At 38.3% G+C, this 19,876-nt stretch overlaps 1 protein-coding gene across 1 annotated transcript in view; it reads right to left on the bottom strand.

Moving 5' to 3' along the window:
* Positions 1 to 19,876, bottom strand: part of LOC126248208 (uncharacterized) — a 341,739-nt gene that overhangs the window by 33,583 nt on the left and 288,280 nt on the right. Inside the window, exons 18-20 of the mRNA XM_049949021.1 lie at positions 11,310 to 11,488; positions 960 to 2,063; positions 602 to 845 (exon numbers count right to left, since the gene is read on the bottom strand). Coding sequence (XP_049804978.1) covers positions 602 to 845; positions 960 to 2,063; positions 11,310 to 11,488 — 1,527 coding nt within the window. The remainder of the gene's footprint in view (positions 1 to 601; positions 846 to 959; positions 2,064 to 11,309; positions 11,489 to 19,876) is intronic.

Here is a 19,876-nt window from a genome sequence, read left to right as displayed (position 1 = left end):
CAGTAGTCATACCTCAATGTTTCAACTCAGAAACTACCACAAATAACAATTTTCGTACTGAACATATTAATTCAAGCCAACAAAACTGTCATTGGTATACATCATCCTGCAATAAACAGCTACAAAGAAGCTAGAACTATAGCATATCAGGATAAGATACTTTAAACATGAACTGATAGCCACGCAGTGGCTGTAACTATTGTTTGTAACAGTCTTTTCAACTATACATTCAGGTAATACATTCATAATGTCTAACACACTAGCTCAAAAGACAGCATAACAATGATTTTTTTTTAAATGATGTCATGTTTGCTCTTAACTGTAACTGTTACAGCCTAAAGCAATCATGATATCACTTAAAAAATTAATGAAAGCCATGATCTGTTTTACATGAAGTTAATAACAATGAATCACTGACTTTTAGTTCAGTTAACGAACGGCAGTTAATTCAGAAGGTATTGTACGTTATGATAATTTCTCATCTCTGAAGAACTAACAAATTTCAATCCCCCCCCCCCCCCCCAAGACTCGGCCATATTAGTTAACACTATAGCTTAAGAAACTGGTTTCATTGACATTTAGATTTTTAATAATATCTCACCTCTTTTATCATCAACACTTTCAGTATTTACAATCAGCGGTAGAGCTGCTGATTCTGGAGAACTGTCAATAGTATTTCTTTGTGAGTGATCCTCATCATGTGACACGGATGAAGTGCTGCTTGTACTGCTTGAACGACTCCTTATAATTGTTGGTGAACAACATGTACTTTCTTTTTTAATGACCGACTGTTCTGACCCACAACCACTGTGTTGTTTTCTCTGACGGTATTCAGATATGGAAAGCTGTAAAAAAATAAAATAAAAGCGAAAGTTTCATACCACATTTAAACAACCAATATGTCAAACAAACATTTAAACCACATGAAGAACTTAAACAGAAGGCATGCACACTCCTACCGTTCTGACCTTGCGCTTGGCAGGTTGAACCAAGACTGTGTTCACTCTCTCTTCTTGTTTTGTTTTCTGTTCTTCAAGACTTTTCTGAACTGACTGACATGGGTTTACGATTCTAGTGTGTTCCTCATCTCCTTCTGCACTTTTACATGAACTTATCACAGAACATTCTGCAGATGTAACTCTATAGTTATGAGTTGTTTGCAATATGCCTCTTTCCCTCTGAGTTTCATTACAAAACAGTGAAGTGCTGCTTGTTTGTTTGGCTGCTGGTGCACACACATCGATATCTGTGTCATCCCTTACAGACACTTCATCTTCTTCTTCCTTCTTTTTGTTTCCTATTCCATTGCCTTCATGCTCCCCTTCCTCATCCATTACGTCTGTCCCAGAGGTTCCTCCTCTTCCTCCAGCTTGTCCTTCACCCGATACTGCTTCATAACCACCAACATCACCATCTTCTTCATCCCCATTATCATTAGCATCCTCTCCACCAGCAGCATCATGATCATCATTGTGGCCATCATCACCACCATCATCATCATCAATGTCATCACCTACTTCTTCTGTCTCTTCATCTTCTTCAATGTCAACATCCTCATCTTCTTCTTCATTGTCACCTTCACCACTACCACCAGCACCACTACCACAACCACCAGTGTCATCATAATCTTCATTTCTCGATTCCTTATAAGGAAATTTGCTGGCCTCTCCACTTATTATTTCATTAGGGGCTGAATCGCAATTTATTTCACAGTCTTGTTGTGAGACATAATTCGTTTTTTGTTCTGCATTCCTGAAATTTTTGTCTAATCCAGCAAATTCAGATTCAGCATACTGAGGATAAGACCCAAAATTATGTTGCTGGCGTATAACAGTGGGATGTGCAGCCTTGATGACTTGACTTTGGTTTTGTTCAATGTTTACACTGTATGTCAGTTCTACAGCAGAATCTTGAACTGGCTGTAATTCTGATTCTTGTGCTTCACAACCTGATGCACCATACTGATCCTCCTCTTCCTCCTCCTCCTCATCCTCTTCTTCCTCTTCATGAATAGACTGGCTGTCTTCCAAGGAGGCATTAGTATCGTCTTCATCACAGCTCACCTAAAATAAAAATGACTCATTACACAAAACAAAGAACATTATACATTTTATCTTTCCTATCTCTCAAATTCTACTAATGGAAGCCATTAAAGCAAATGAGTACTCTTCCAGTTATTTTAAGCCATTAAAGTAAATGAGTACTCTTACAGTTACTTTTTTATCATGCAAGATCCACAGGCAGGATGTACAGGAAGGAACTAGAGGGATGCACAAGTTGGAAAGTAAGTACATGATGTATTCAGCACAAAGAGAGATGGAAAATGTCCCACACCACACGCTTAAGCTGTTTTCACCCCTGGCAAATAGCAACAATGCATTCTGTTCCACAAGGGGACACTGTTTCAGCTTCCAACTCTGTTCTGGAAAATTAATCTACTCTGTAAACAACTGCCGTCATTTGTTAATCTCAAAAACATTGTGCTTGCTTTACTTGCCCATAATTAACATGGTGATTGCTAAATAGTCTAACATTACCTGCATTACAAATATAGTGGGGAAAGTTCTGACTGGATGCAAATAGTTTAGAAGGGTCAAATCGGTTACTTTCGGAACATTTTTCTGCTTGACCATCACGGATTTTGATGAAATTTCATTTGCCCCTTCGCACATGTCTCTAATGATCATTGGTACAGTTTAACATTCATCAAAGAAATACCAACTGCAATATAGTCGCTTGTTTGACTCCACGCGTAGAGTGAGGGTGAATTTCTGGTGACTTTGATATGTTGTATCTCGGGCAATATTTTGTTGAAAAACAGAAAATTTGGCCATCTTGTATAACTTTTATGCATAATAAGGAAAGAATCTTACAAGCCATATTCACCCAGAAAATTTTAGGGAAAAATCACCTGAAACAAATTCTAAGTTTGGTTCTTATATCCGATGGACTAAAGGTATGACAAACGTGGAACTTGGCATGTAGTAACCTTACAACACAAAGTTTTCAGATATAAAGTGTCTTCTATGTACCACTTTCTAGAATGACAAAGTTAAGTGCATCATTGAAAATTCTGTGGAAAGATGAAATAATTCTGAATTTTTGACCTTATTTTTCAAATAAGTTGCACGAAGAAAATGTAAACTTCAGATTCTTTATTTCTTAGAGTAAACGCATGCTAAACATGAAACGTAATATAGAATAGGTTGATTGCACGATGATGTGGAATAGAAGATTTCGTTCACCTACTATTCTCCAATGATCTACAACTTTATCAAAAAGATGATGATTCTTCTGAAAAGCCCCTGCCTCCCCTTCCTCACAGAACAGTGGGTTCAATTTCCAGCATGGGCTAACAATGCAACATAAACTGGAGTGAAAAAATTGCACTACAAATAAAGTTTTAACTTTGGACACATCAACATAAGGTTTTCCATTATAAAATATCATTCATGTATTGCTTTCCAAATTTCCACAAAAATCAGCTGAAGTTTGATTTTCATAAAAGTTACAAAAAGTAGATCACATTGAATTTGATTTCAGAAAATTTTTTATATAACTGTCTTCAAGCTAATCACAATCAGAAAGAACATGTTTTCAAGCATTGAGAAAATCACCTTACATTTTCCAATGCGTGCCAATAATACCTGAAAATGACAGCAAATTTGAGCGAATGCACTGCAGCAACAGGCTACATTGCAGCAACCTGCTGTCCGTGTTTCATTGCATGTGGTTTTTATCTTTAAATTGACAAGTAACATCTCACTGCATTGCATTCATCCATGGTGACATTGTTTAAAGTTTATGGCTCACGTAAATAATCAATAGTCTTCCAACAACGACCGGAGAAGGTAGAGTACTTAGCAAATGGCTTTGTAAGCTGACAGGTACCACCACAAGGCTTTGAAACCTAAATTAAAAAACCAAATTAAAGACTTGGGAATCTGGATGAAAAAACCCATCAGTGGCTCGTATTGCACAGCTATTGAGCATGATCCATACAGTGATCGGTTTGCCAGTTTATGTTCTTGAACTGGTAGTGAAATACTACTTCTCAGTTTAAAAAGAAAAATCACATGCAACGAAATACAGGCAACAGGTTGTTGCAGTGTAGGCTGAAGCCATTGTGCATTCCATTAACTCTGCCATAATTTTCAGGTATTATCAGTGCACAGAGGGAAAATCTAACGTAATTCTCTAACCGCTTGAAAACATGCTCTTTTTTACTGTGATTATTTTGAACTCAATTATGGAAAACAGGTTTTCTAAAAGCAAATTGAATGTGATCTATTTGTGAATTTTTAAAAAACAATCAAGTTTGAACTGATTTTGGAGAAATTTGGAAAGCAGTAAGTGAATTTTATAGTGGAAAAAGCTTATGTTGCTAAGTCATCATATTCAAAATCACAGGTTTCACGACTTTAATCAGGGCGACATAAAAAGCCAAAGTTAAAACTTGATTCACAGTGCAATATTTCTTGCCTCAATTTATGTAGCACTGTTAGCCTATATTGGAAATTAAACCCACTGTTCAAGGGAGGGAGGGACGGATGGAAAGGGGGAGAGGGGGAGGGGGGGGGGGGGGAGGGAGAGAGGGAGAGAGAGAAAATGGAGATCATTGGTAAGTAGTAGGTGAATGAAATTTTTGTATTCCACAGCCTTGTGCTACCAACTTATTGCATATTAGAGGATGTCAAATTAAACACCTTTAACACCTTTCATCTGTCAAATTTCCAAGCTTATTTTACTTGGTAACCAATTTCAGCATTATACTTCACCATCTTCAGGCCCCTGAGCAACGTGTAGGAAGAATCTACGTCAGTTGGGTCTAAACGAAGGCCAGCAATACTGGTATTAGTAGATACATGCTACAGAGGTCACTTCAACTATCACCGATCAGCAGGTGCTAGTTGAAGTGATTATTGTAGCAAGTATCTGCTAATACCAGTGTTGCTGGCCCTTGTTTAGATCCAACCAAGGTAGACTCTTCCCACACGTCAGTCAGGAGCCTGAAGATGGCATAGTGTAACACTGTAACTGGTAGCCAAATAAAATAAGGTCGGAAATTTGACAGCTGAAAGTTGTTTAATTTGACATTCTCAATCGAACAACCGAGTCCCGCAAGCATCTCTAAAAAGATGGACATACTGAGTATTGCAAATTAAGTTTCATGTTTAGTATGAATGTACTCTAAGAGATAAGATATTTTAGAATCTTTTTTCGTGCCGCTATTTTTGTGCCCGACTTTGATTCAAATTATCTACACTACTGGCCATTAAAATTGCTACACCATGAAGATGACGTGCTACAGACATGAAATTTAACCAACAGGAAGAAGATACTGTGATATGCAAATGATTAGCTTATCAGAGCATTCACACAAGGTTGGCGCTGGTGGCAACACCTACAACGTGCTGACATGAGAAAAGTTTCCAACCGATTTCTCATACACAAACAGCAGTTGACCGGCGTTGCCTGGTGAAACGTTGTCATGCCTCGTATAAGGAGAAGAAATGCGTACCATCACGTTTCCGACTTTGATAAAGGTCGGATTGTAGCCTATCGTAATTGCGGTTTATCGTATCGCAACATTGCTGCTCGCATTGGTCGACATCCAATGACTGTTAGCTGAATATGGAATCGGTGGGTTCAGGAGGGTAATACGGAATGCCGTGCTGGATCCCAACGGCCTCGTATCACTAGCAGTCGAGATGACGGGCATCTTATCTGCATGGCTGTAACGGATCATGCAGCTACGTCTCGATCCCTGAGTCAACAGATGGGGACGTTTGCAAGACAACAACCATCTGCATGCACCATTCGATGACGTTTGCAGCAGCAGGGACTATCAGCTCAGAGACCATGGCTGCGGTTACCCTTGACACTGCATCACAGACAGGAGCGCCTGCGATGGTGTACTCAGTGACGAACCTGGGTGCATGAATGGCAAAACGTCATTTTTTTTTTCGGATGAATCCAGGTTCTGTTAACAGCATCATGATGGTCGCATCCGTGTTTGGCGACATCGCAGTGAACACACATTGGAAGCGTGTATTCATAATCGCCATACTGGCGTATCACCCGGCGTGATGGTATGGGGTGCCATTGGTTACGCTTCTCGGTCACCTCTTGTTCGCATTGATGGCAGTGGACATTACATTTCAGATGTGTTACGACCCGTGGCTCTACCCTTCATTCGATCCCTGCGAAACCCTACATTTCAGCAGGATAATGCACGACCGCATGTTGAAGGTCCTGTACAGGCCTTTCTGGATACAGAAAATGTTCGACTGCTGCCCTGGCCAGCACATTCTCCAGATCTCTCACCAACTGAAAATGTCTGGTCAATGGTGGCCGAGCAACTGGCTCATCACAATAAGCCAGTCACTACTCTTGATGAACTGTGGTATCGTGTTGAAGCTGCATGGGCAGCTGTACCTGTACACGCCATCCAAGCTCTGTTTGACTCAATGCCAAGGCAGATCATGGCCATTATTATGGCCAGAGGTGGTTGTTCTGGGTACTGAGTTCTCAGGATCTATGCATCCAAATTGCGTGAAAATGTAATCACATGTCAGTTCTAGTATAAAATATTTGTCCAATGAATACCCGTTTATCATCTGCATTTCTTCTTGCTGTAGCAATTTTAATGGCCAGTAGTGTAGCATTATTAACATGCATTGGATAATGAAGTAAACTTTTCTTTGTGGTTAATACTATGGTCTTTCTAATGAATACAGTTTGGAAAGTTTTCTAGAACACAGTTTTTTGCAAAATCAGGTCAAAACTATTGAATTTTTGATCTTTTTACAAAATGTTCAACTATGCACTTCATTTATTAATTTTGAAAGTGGTACATACTGCTGATAGGTGTTGCAGAATGATGTTACTGCTTCGTGGAGCCCAAGGTAGACTGCTACTTGCTACTATGCACTGTCCCACGAACCACCCTCTTACAGTTACATCACTTTAGATGTAGTTGTCGTGATGATGCTCGTCATTTCTTAACACACAGTATTTTAGATTTTCTCAGTGTACTATCATTTTGAACTATTCTTGTTTATTCAGCTGAGTGGTATCTTGCAGATGGTGTGACAATCTGGCAAGCTGACTCTTTACCACCTTCAGATTGTCCTTATGACAGATTGCCTTCCACTGGCCAGCACAGATAAATCATCTACTGACGGTCATGGGCCTGTAAATATCTGGGAGTGCCTGCACTGGGTGGGTGGAGAAGTAGTGCCTAACTGGGACACAAGCAGCAATCCTTACTGACCCTGTGCTGCTGACACCAGGCTCGTGACATTGCTGATGCGAAGGAGGTGGGTTTCGTAGTGTGGTCTTAGCTCTTCAGATGGTGTGGCATGAGTGATCTTTCCACTAGTTGCCATTGTGCTTTGAGCATGCTGAAGGCTAGTACTAAGCCTTAATTGGTTTTGAATCTATCTTTATTGCTGCATTTGTCATATAGCAATGTGTCTACAGATTCTTTTAAGGCACCATCCCAGAATACGTCAATCTGTTGTAACAATTTAGTGCTGTCATAATTAACAAAGTCTTTATAGCACACTGGATCTGGTGGCTGTCCTAACTGTTCTTAAAGGAACATGTTTGTAGGTGCAGCAACTCTGCTGCTAAACTCTACTGGTTGGAGATTCAACATGCTATAAACCAAAGAAACCTATTATGCCACAGCTTGCAGAGGAAGAAGGAAAACCTTTTGCGACATTGTCTACCCCTTACATCTGGAACATCTCGGTGAAAATTGGAAGAATAATTTAGAAATATAATGTTGCGTATGTATTTTGCTCATCACATATGACAAAGATGTTGGGACACCTGGGACTCAAGATACCAGGAGTTGACAACAACCCATGGCAGTGCAGAAAAGCTGTGCAGAGCAAAGTGTTACAAGGATAACGACTAACTAACAAAATCAGCTGTCACAGAATACTGCATCTCTGAAGGACATATCATGAATTATGATGACACCAAGTTGTTGCAACAGACAAATACATTCTGGGACTGTATCTTATGATAATTTGTATAGAACAGTACATAAAGAGAGCATTTTTCATCTACATAAGGACTGGGACCCAAGTGTTTAGTTTGCTCATAGTTGAGATCATTTCATACAGATGCCCCTAAGTCACATTAGTTGTGTCCTGAGCTCAGCAGTGGCCGCAAAGAAACTGAGGACTATGACTTGTGCTCCAATGGCACACTTCTCCCTCGATCTTTCCAGTGGAGCTGTGCGACAGCATGCAGGTCCATGACCAACAGCAGCAGGAAGGTGATATATATGGACTGTGCCCATCAAAAAACGATTAATCCTCAGGACAGCCTGAGGAAGGTAACAAGCCAGCTTGCTGAAATATTGCACCATCTGGACAAGGGCACTAAGCTCATTACCTAACAACACTTAAAAACAATTTATGACTATGTTTTTTTAAACAGTTTCATCAAGTATTTGTGGCAGAACCAAATTTAAAAATATTACCATTTTACAGATATGATAATACAAACCTATCAAGAATCAGTGAGCAGTCTGGGTATTTAGACTTCCCAGACAAATTTCTTTAGGAATGGAACAACAGTTCTAGACAAGATGTGAAATGAATTCTTCAGCCTTTTCCCACGTCATGTGGGGTCGGCATTGCTTTGTTGGATCCTTCTCTTCCATAAATGCCTATCCAGTGCTGCTTCTCTTAGCCATCCTTTCTCCTGTAGGTCCCCTGCCACCTTGTCTTCCCATCTCAGTTTCAGTCTTCCTCTTCTCCTTCATCCTTTGATTTCTAGGTCTTCAACTCTTCTCCCCACGTAGTACTCCCCTCTTCTTTGAACATATCCATACCATCTTAGCCTACTTTCTTGGATCTTCTTCCCTATGGGCCCCACTATCACTGTTCCCCTGATGTAATCATTCCTTAGTCTATTCTTTCGTGTCACCCCACTCATCCACCTTAACAATCTCATTTCTACAACTTCCATCTTATTCTCTCAGTCTTTTGTAATTGGCCAAGCTTCTGCGCTATACAGCATCACAGGCCTCAGCACAGACTTGTAAAGCTTTCCTTTCATTCTACAACTAACCTTCTTATCACACAGTACTCCACTCAGGAATACTTCACAGGATCTCACTTTAATAAGGATTAAAATAGTAGTTGGAAAGTCTACCTAAGTAACATGGTTTTTCAGTAATTTTTTTCCAAAGTTTTATACAGAATTTATAATTTATATAATGATATGAAGTAACATCATCATTTGTTATCAATAATTCAGCTGTGATACTTTCCATAACACTTTTTAACTTGAGTAGAGCAACTAAGTGTATTACTGCAATTTCACTTCAACAAATCTTGCAGAACAAAGCAGCAAGGGTACATCCAAACACACATTGATCAGAGTGCTTAAATCTTCTACACAACAAACCACAACGGATCAGAGTACACTAGAATAGGACAGAAACTGCTGCTACTATAATCTGCCTATTTAGAAAACATGATGCTAATTAAACTTACGTTTTGCAAGAATTTCCATGTATTAAATGTGAACATGTCAATACGTAACATTTCAAGAGTACAACCCACCGAAAGAAAGTGTGGAGTAAAATTAAATGTGTGAGAACAGAAGCTAATGAAACTTAGATTCTTCGACAACCCTCCTTTCCATAAAAATTATATGTAACTTTGACAATAACTTAAGTGAAATGGTTAGGATATTTTCCGAAGAATTTGGTTTATACATGGTGTTTCAATGATGACAAAGGTGACAATAATACATGCCTTGAGTAATGGTGGTGAAATGTAACTGCATCAATTTGAGATGGAAACTCTGGTCCAGAAGTGACTGAGTGTAACACTAAAAGCAAAAATATCAAAAAAATTCAAATTTACTCTTGCTCTCTCAAGAAGGGTAAAAAGTCCAAGTAGATGCATTAATTTTATTTCTCTGTGGAACTTACAGAAGGTGATACATCTAGAACAGCTATACAAAGTGGCATCCTCCAACTTCTATGCAAGCATGACATTGTTATGCCAACACATTCAAACAACGACACACACAGCAAGAATTCTTGCCTGATCCTTTTCAATCTTGACAGGTACTTAATCCACAAGACTTTTCACATGACCTTAAAAGAACTAGGGTAACATCACGTGAATATTTGAAGCATAAAGCATAATCTCACTCTTTCTATCCAAGGAACACCTGACACATGTCTTCCAGAGCACGATGTTCACAATGAGTTGGGATCCATCATGTACTAACATATGTGCACAGTCAACAAGTGGTTTTTCTTTAATGCGGGGAATATTTCACACAGAAACACTGGATATTGTTGCGGTGAAGAGGGAAACAAGTAGATATGGGCCTATAATCCAATCACTGAAGATATGTATTCATTATAGAATGGGGATTCTCAATGGCTGAGTTGTCCCACTACACGTGTGACATTGTAATTTTAGACTCAGCACAGAATTATGGAAAAGTGTTCTGAAATTATACAGTAGAAGAACTACACTACATCAACTTCATAAACAGATAATTGAAAGCAAAAAAGGGAGGTTCAAAGTATTTGAAATTCATAGTACAAAGTTTCTGCAAATTTAATGACACACAAAATTGTTAATGAAGAAATGCAAAGTAAAATAAGTGAAGAAAGACACCTAAGATAAAGCTTTACCAAAATAAGTGACACAGATAGAAAGTAACCTAAATTTCTCTGATCCAGGTGTAAAATAACTTACACATTTTATACAGTAGTATTACAGTTTTCTTTAAGAAAAGTACGTAAAGAAATGAGATAAATCAGACTAAATGTAAAAAGAGATTCATGGCTAGAATTCTGGAGATAATTTGAGGCATTACATCCACTCACTGACTGGAACCTTTAACTGTTGATGTACTAATTTATAACCAATCTCCATTTGAGTATTCTAAACCACAACACAATATACTGATGGGAGAAAAATAAATAAAGGTTAAATAGTAATGAATGATTACTAAGGATTATTATGTTTCCAGAATGAGATTTTCACTCTGCAGCGGAGTGTGCGCTGATATGAAACTTCCTGGCAGATTAAAACTGTGTGCCCGACCGAGACTCGAACTCGGGACCTTTGCCTTTCACGTGCAAGTGCTCTAGGTTATTATGTTAATCACACAAACAAATATGACACTCGGTGCGGTGGCTGGTGGGAGCGACTGTAAATGGGAAATGCCTTTATGGTCGCTCCCATCAGCCACAGCGCCGAGTGTCAACTTTGTTTGTGCGTTCAGTACATCAAAATATTAATTGAAATACTTACCCTGAAATTGTCACAGTTTGCATCATACTGTGAAACACCTTTCGTTGCATCAGCTGTATGGTGCTCTGCTAACATCGTTGGAGTAGTGGGTGGTGTAAAAGAACGTTCTGATGATACAGATGTTCTAGCCAAACGGCGTTTCTTCAGCGGTGTTACATAATCTTGAGAAGGTGGTGAGTCTGTAAAAGCATGTTCTCACTTTAGACCAACATTTGTTATCTTTTGTACTATACACCCATTTATTTTCAACATATAATCTGCTGTTTCCAGTGAATATCTGATGCAGTTAACAAGTGGGGTAGGTTTAAGACCCAAGCTGACAAGAGGCACCAGGTATGCCCATGTGTTGTATACAGGCTACATCTTAATTGGTAGTGAAAACTTATATGGGTAAATATAATACAACACTACAAGGAAAAATGTTCCAATAAACGTGGGTCCTCAAATGAACCATTTGCGAAATGCTTTTGAATGTGTGATAACGAACCATCAAAGACTTCATACTGAAACACTGTCCAGATTAGTATAAATGTATTTGAAATTAAAAAAAACTTTTCAGTCGAATCCTCATATAACTGGGTTCAAATTTCACATGAGGCCTACCTTAAAGTAAAATAAAATACTGGTGCAGCACTTTAAATGGTAAAATTTATTGTACACATGTACCTGTCAAAAGAGATGTTCCCTGTGTCATCCTCGCATTTGGTTGCAGTATGCACTAGTCTCTGCAGTGAGGTACCAATTCTGTCCAACATCCAGCACATCACCTCACAACTTGACAAGACCAAACAATTTGTTGCTTCAGTTCTTTAACTTTATCAATGGGAGTGCTGCATTCCTTACTTCTGAGATAAGCCCAGACAGAAAAATATGGAAGACAGGTCAGGAGAAATTGGAGACCAAGACTGTTTGAACTATCCACCTTGCACCATTCTAGTGTGTTCGATGTCATCTTACATCATCAGCAAAACATGCCTGTGTTCGATTGTGCATACATCGCATCCCCCAATGCTGCACAAGATATGGTAGGATGTGGGTGAAATCTGAACCCAATTAAATGGGGACTTAACTAAAACATTAACATTTAATAACACTTCCTTAAAAAGAAAGTGAAGCATGAAGAAGACATGGCTGGATGTCAAAGTAACTTTGAATGTACACACACACACACACACACACACACACACACACACACACACACACACACCTCAGCTATTACGTAAATTATTAGAGCTGCAATTCTCTGTGACAGTAGAATGGCCTCCAGAGGGCATTAGTGTTGTTCATGTGTTTAGTGTTGTTACCAGGTCTGGAAAGGTATATAAGGAGTTTGAATAGTGTCAGATGTGGAGTGATCACTGTAAAGGACATGGAGATGCTGCATACTCATGTGAGACAGCATTATCAGTGTCTGACAGTGTCTGTAAGCAGCCTCATTGTGGGTCTCCATTTGAATGGCTGGTTGAATCGTGCAATATCCATATTTCTGGGGCATTCGGATGCAAAAGTGGCCCGATGTTGTATTGCATGGGAATGTAAGGGCACACATACTTGTTGTCAAGAGCATCTGAACAATTCGCATTTGATCACCGCAAGGGAACCACAGTTGTATTGTGCACAATACACACAGTAAACCATGCACGTCTGTGCCTGCCATCCACAAACAAGTAATGACCTCCCTGCAACATTCTGTCTCATTCTGCACGATTGGTCAGGGCTTATATACTGTTCATTTACTTCCTCCTCCCTTTCTACAATATTGTCTTTTGAGTTCATTTCCCTCGTATTGCGATTCTATATATTCCTTTCAGCTTTCCCACCATTGCTTAGTACTGGCTTGCAAGCCGACAAAGTGGCCGCACCTACTCTTCATCAGTGATTTCACATGAATTTGTGGTGTATGCATGGCTTCACAAGAAATGAAAGTGACAGAAGTCGGAGCGCCAGATGAACAGGCATTTGGAAAAAAATAGCATTTTTGGCATGGGCATAAGATATTTGTGGCCGCACTGGTTATAGGCAGCAGTTTGCACAGCAGGCAGAATGCAGAACAATAATGGAAGGACCATGGGCAATCGAAATACTGTTTTTAATGGCAGTTATAGTAAGATATTTATATTCATACATCTTCCTTCCCGGATGCCAGCACCAATCAATTTATAACCAAACCATGGACCACAGATGGGCAAAAGTCATTCTTATGAAACGACAGGATACGAATAAAGTAACCCACTTGTATACACTGGCCTATGCTATAACCCATTCTGGAAAATCGTTGTTGCCAACAATCTAGATACACATACAAAAGAGTACCAGCTCTTTTGGACTCAAGATTCAAAACATGATTGATGAGTACACCACAAAATACAGAACTATTATCTTTACTTCATCAAAATCTGAAGAACTTGTAACAGCCTTAGATAAAAAAAAATGTTGACTGAAATGATGAAGCCCTTTCTGCTTTTAACTGACTTGTGGGGAGCACAAACAAAGCCACAATTACAGTATAAGATTTTTCAAGATGAAGGATTGCCACTGTGCAGTATTAAAGTGATTCACCTCAAATGCACTCCGCTAGTGGAATCCTGTGGCGTCTATTTTTATCACCAGGTAAAGAACTGGATCAAACAGCTTCAAAACTGCTCTCATCCCACAGAGAGCGAAAGCGAGATTGCACCCTGGCGAAGAAAACTGCATCAAAATACATTCCACACTGTACTTCATCAGTTATCCTCACCAATATTTGGCAAAATGATGACATGCTTTGCTGCCAAGCTGTGAAATGAGAGAACCTTTCATAAATGTAAGCCAAGTTTGTTTTTCCATTCAAATTTTAAAACAACCAGGTAATTGTAAAAATGTGGTGTTTATAAAGTGACAATGAGAAAATTACCGATTCCCTTGTTTTAACGATGAATAACACCCCAACACTTTTACATCATGAACTCATACACTAAGTTCTTGTGTATGATTTACAATACCTTCCTGGAATTTATTTGCAATCCTGAATTTTCCTATGTCTTTCTTTTTCCTGCCTTTTATGAAAATATTAATCAGTACTGTATAATGAGCACTATTTCAGTTTATTTGCAGCTGTACTCACTCTCTTTCCACTGCACCAGCCGGTGTCTGGAAACTATGCTAAAATAAATGGCTCATGCCTCACCTTGCCCACACCAAAAATTCTACTTATTCTAAATGTTTGGCCACCTGGAGCTCCCACTTCTGTCACTTTCATTTCTGGCCAAGCCCTGCATATATAACAGATTTGGACAAAATCCACAATGACGATGATATTGAGACAGCTGCTTCCCATTCCTACAAAGCTTTCTTTAATTTTCCCTTAGTCACATGTGCTTCTGCTGTCTTGTATTTGTCCTCCAACCACATCTTTATTTTTAGGGTTGTATCAGGGGCACCCGCAGTGGGGTGGGGGAGGGGGGGAAGGGGGGACAGTTGCCCCTAGTGAAAATTCATTTAGTTTACGAATATAAAAAATACCTGTAACTTTGGAGCTCAGTTATGTATGATTTAAAATACCTGTAAAATTACCACTAAAATAACTGGAAAATATCGATAAAATGATGTAAATATGATATAAAACATATGTAAACAGAATTACAGTATGAACTAGAGCAATGAAAAACTTTAAAGGAGAATCGAACTAAAATTAAAAAATGGTGATAAATTTTAAAATTGTGTGTTTTTCTTTAAGAAATCTAGTTTGTTGAAGATGTGCAAAATTGTTATATATCCGTCTTACAGCTATTGCCTACGAAGTATCTTATTTTTATTTCTACACCCACACGTGGTAGAAATTAACAACAGCAAGTGAGGCAACAATGGGAATAATCAGACGAACCAGCAGTTTATTGTTAACTTTTACAAATGCATTCTTGAGTAACATTTAAGCGTTTTTCCTGAAGGCACGCCCATTGTTCGTTCTTTACAAAAGAATCAGTTGTGTCATAAAGGGATGTTAAACACAAAGGTAAAAAAAAAGATTTCTTCCCTGAAAAATAATCTACTATACAGTATCTATATGACGAAAAATACAAAATTAAAGATAGATATCTATAGCCAGAATATTCGACATTTTAGTAACTGTAAACAATGCATATCTGATAAGGAAAGACCGTTTACATGTTAACAAACTCTGGGCATTACTAATAAGCTATAATAAAATAAAGCGAATCTGCCGATCGACAAACTACTACATGTGTACGTGGTCCCATTAAGAATGGTACCCATGGTGAGAGTTCCATCTCGAAAATGTTGACTTATAGTGTGCTAAAATGTCACCTTCTCTGTTCCCACCTCAGTAGGTACAAACCTCTTCATAAACTTCAACTGGCAACACAATACAGTTGCACAACAAAACACACTCGGCAAAATTTTATTCTTTCAAATTTCAAATAATGGTTAACAATTGTCAGACGCTAATTTAAATTAGCATATTGTATTATGTTCCTTTTCGTTTGCTGAAGAAGTGTTCGAGGGTACTGTGTGGCCACTAATATCGCCACTTCTCTGTAGAAGTAGGCAATATTCGTCATTGGAACTACTGTTAACGAACGTGATCTAGCAGGGTGTGGTGTGAGCTACCTTCATTTCTGGAACGTTCTAGATGAGTCTTGCTATGTTCTAATAGGAACATATCGCATAAATATTTCCACATCCATCGCAAGAAACCACTCCAAACGATCACTCGTAACTCAGTTGCTGGCTTCCGGTCTAATGGACACCGCACTGTTTTATTGTTGAACCAAAACCCTGCCTCCCTCCCACCACTGTGATAAGATTTCAGCTTCTGTTCTTTAGACATCGCTCAGCTCGGTTCGGCATCACATCGCGTTAAGGGTTGTGTAAATTCATTGTGAGTTTTAAGCGGACAGTGGTGCATGATTGTGGTTTGCATAGACGTTTGTGCATTGTGAATGTAAAAGCGCAGTGTATACAGTGGCAAAATGACCTATATACATAAGTTTTTTGTACCTCATAAGCGAATGAAAACTACAGATGAAAGTGGAGGTGTCGAAGAAGATACTGTCTATGATGAGATATTACAGGAAAAGGGTGAGTCAAACACAACCATCACTACTAAAAATTCCAGTAGTTGTGCTGATGGAGAAAATAAAGACGAAGCCAGTACCTCTGCTGGCTTCAAGTGTGTTGATGAAAAGGGTAGTAGTATCCTGGTCAGTATTCACGATGTCGGAAATTACATTGAAAAAAAAGGATATTGACAGTTGCCTAAAGTATAAGATTTTATTGAATTCATAGAAACCTGAAAAAAAGTTATAATTTTAAGAATGACATAGACAGCACAAAAAGAACATTTCGACCAGACTGGCTGTCACATTATATCCGTGGCTCTCTATTCTAAAGCAGTTAAAGGTGCCTTCTGCAAGTTTTGTGTGCTTTTCCACCCACGCATAACGCATGGTAGTCGTCATGGCGCATTCATTCATAAGCCGCCCATTCACAAATTCCAAAAAGTTCCATGAATGTCCAAAAATGCATATGAATTCAGAGTGGCATAAAGATGGAATAGAAAAGTCAAATAATATCATTAGTGTTGTGACAAACAAAACTAAAAGTGTGGAAGAACTCGCCGCGAGAATCTTGCGAAATTAGTGCAAACTAATAGCGCAAAGTTAAAATAAATTGTTTCTTGTGTATTGTTTTGTGCATTACATGACTTACCTTTAAGAGGAAAAACAAATTCAAATGCTGTATTTGATTATTTGTTACAATTTAGAGTACAGTCAGGTGACGAAACATTGCAGAAACATTTTGAGGGTGCACCTAAAAATGCTACCTATGCTTCTCATAGAACACAAAATGATTTAATTGATGTATGCGCCGAAGTACTAAGAAATAATTTGATTAATACCATCAATAACAGCAAATCATTTTCAGTTTTGGCAGACAAAACAATGGATATTGCAGGCACAGAACAACTTTCTCTTTCTGCATGTTATTTTGACCTTGCAACTAATGTTGTCAGAGAAGACTTCCTTGGATTTACACCATTAGCAAGGTTAGATGCAAAACATTCTCCAACACAATAATATCGACTTTATCTGCTTGGGTTTTAAATCTAGATCAAATGGTAGGACAAGGCTATGACGGGTGCAGTACGATGGCCGGTAAAATTGGCGGAGTACAGAAGATAATTGCTGAGAAATATCCCAAGGCTCGCTTCTATCATTGTGCTAGCCATAGACTTAATTTAGTTGTGAATGATTTGAACACCTTACCAGAGGTTAGAAATGCCATTGGTACTATCAAAGAAGGAATTTCTTTTTTCCAGGGGAGCATGCAAAGGAAAGTCCTAGTTGTGAACCTTCAAAAACTGTGTGAGACACGCTGGTCTGAGAAGCATAAGTCTATAAGGAAATTTAATGATAAGTTTTTAGAAATTGTTGAAACATTAGCAATTTTACATAAAGAAGGAGATCATGAAACTAGGCACAAAGCCTGGCAACTTTACTGCACACTTACTTCTCCAACATTTATTGTTACATTAAAAGTCATAGCAAAATATTCAGCCAAACTAGAACCTGTCACCAATATCCTACAATCAGTAAACATTAACTTGTTAGAAGTTTCAGAACACATTCAAGGAATTGTAAAAATGTTATTGGATGACAGAGAAAATGCAGAAGCTGAATTTGAAATGATAATGAAAAGTGTTGGAAGCAACCAAAGTGCACTTGGAATAGATGTCACTGGCATTCAACAACCGCAAGTTGTTCGACAAATACATCGTTCAAATCATCCATCAGTTTCTGTCACTGAGTACTACAGAAAATCTCTCTTTATTCCATATTTGGATTCCCTAGTCTAGTCCATGCAAGAACAGTTTTCAGAAGAAAACAAGGCATCTTTTGAGATTTTCTGCTTGCACTCAAAGGTAATGAAATCCCAAAGTGACCTAGATATGAAAAGGATAATTGAAAATATCAAAAGATTTTATGGTGATCTTTTAGATAACTTCACTGAAGAAGCACGGACATGGATCAGTATGTGGAAATGCGATAAAGTAACTGAAGGAGATATTGCTGAATTAAGTCTGACTGATCTACTGGACAAAGCCAAATTCTTGCCCGCCATAGCTTCAGCCTTGAAGATAGCCCTTAGCTTACCGGCAACCACCTGCTCTGCGGAAAGATCGTTCAGATACTTAATTACCACAGTAACATTTTTCTGATTGTAATTACTTAATTAGAAAGACTTTGAAACAATTTCTTAAGTCAGATGAAACATTTCTTCTAATTATTTTTCAATCTTGTTTGAAATATTATCACAATAGAGTAATTGAAGAAGGTTACGCTGTATGAATTAGCATAGGCCTACATCATGTTTGTTTGCAGCACTCTCAGGCGTGTGAAAATGTGGCTAAGAACTACCATGGCAGATAATCGACTCAGTTGTTTGTGTATGGTGTCAGTTCATCGTGATAAGATAAAATCAGAGGAGGAGTCCTTTATCGAAAAAGTGGTAGATAGTTATGGGAAGGACCCGAGACAAATTCAATTTCTGTTTGAGAAATGCAGGTATGTGAGTAATCAAGTTTTGCACATTATTAATAACAGAACAGATTTCTACAATCGTATGCCTTCTTTTGTTCTTAATATTAAATTTACAACAGTATTTCAAACTACATTAATATGTTTGTAACAATAAATGTCACATCATCCTTACAACCGAAGTTCACAAAATTTGTTAAGACATGAATTTGTTTTGGATTGGGAAAATTATTGTGTACATTTAGTTTTTACTTTACAAAATAGAAAGTAAAGCCCTGTACTCTACTAAAAGATGCTTTGCTTCTTTATGAACATAAAATGGGAGATTTGCGTAACCAGTGTTACAGCTCTTACGAGGGCATGAATCACAAATCCTGTATGGGGCTGTTAACGCCTCTCTGGGTTTTAAGACAGTCATCTGATGCACGGATTATAGTGAAAGGATCCACCAGTGTAGGGAGCTTGAGATAAAGGATGATTACAGATCAATTGCCCATTGATGACAAGGTCATTAGAGGAGGAGCACAGGCTCCTGTAGGGGAAGGAAATCAGCTATGCCCTTTCAAAGCAACCATCCTGCAACTGCTTAAGAATTTTTGGGAATTCATGGAAAATATAAATCTGGAATGTTGGATGGAGATTCGAACTACTGTCCTCCCAAATATGCCTAGTGTCTCTTGGTGGTGGTTTTGGTGTATGATCATCTGTTTGTCAAATTCTGAAATAGTGCACACAGTTTGCTCAGGAGGGTACAGTTTCCAGTAATTTCCACCATGTTTCACTCTTTCCAGTAAAGTTACTGAAAATAACTGAGCACATTTATTTGGTAGTTTTTCATACAAACATGCACTATTTTTGTCACTGAGTTGCAATCATTATCAGGTTTAACTAATTTTGATGTTGAAAGACCATAAAACATGAAAAAAAAGAGTCACATGGTGTTAAAAACAAATATAAATGTTGCATTGTATTATTACATATTATAACATCAACTATTTATAGGTAATTGGAAGTAAAATGGAAGTGACTACA

This window comes from Schistocerca nitens, chromosome 3 (genome assembly GCF_023898315.1).
Source record: "Schistocerca nitens isolate TAMUIC-IGC-003100 chromosome 3, iqSchNite1.1, whole genome shotgun sequence".
Classification (NCBI taxonomy): Eukaryota; Metazoa; Arthropoda; class Insecta; order Orthoptera; family Acrididae; genus Schistocerca; species Schistocerca nitens.
The sequence above is the reverse complement of the archived record's forward strand: the minus strand, read 5'-3'. Positions and strand labels throughout refer to the sequence as shown.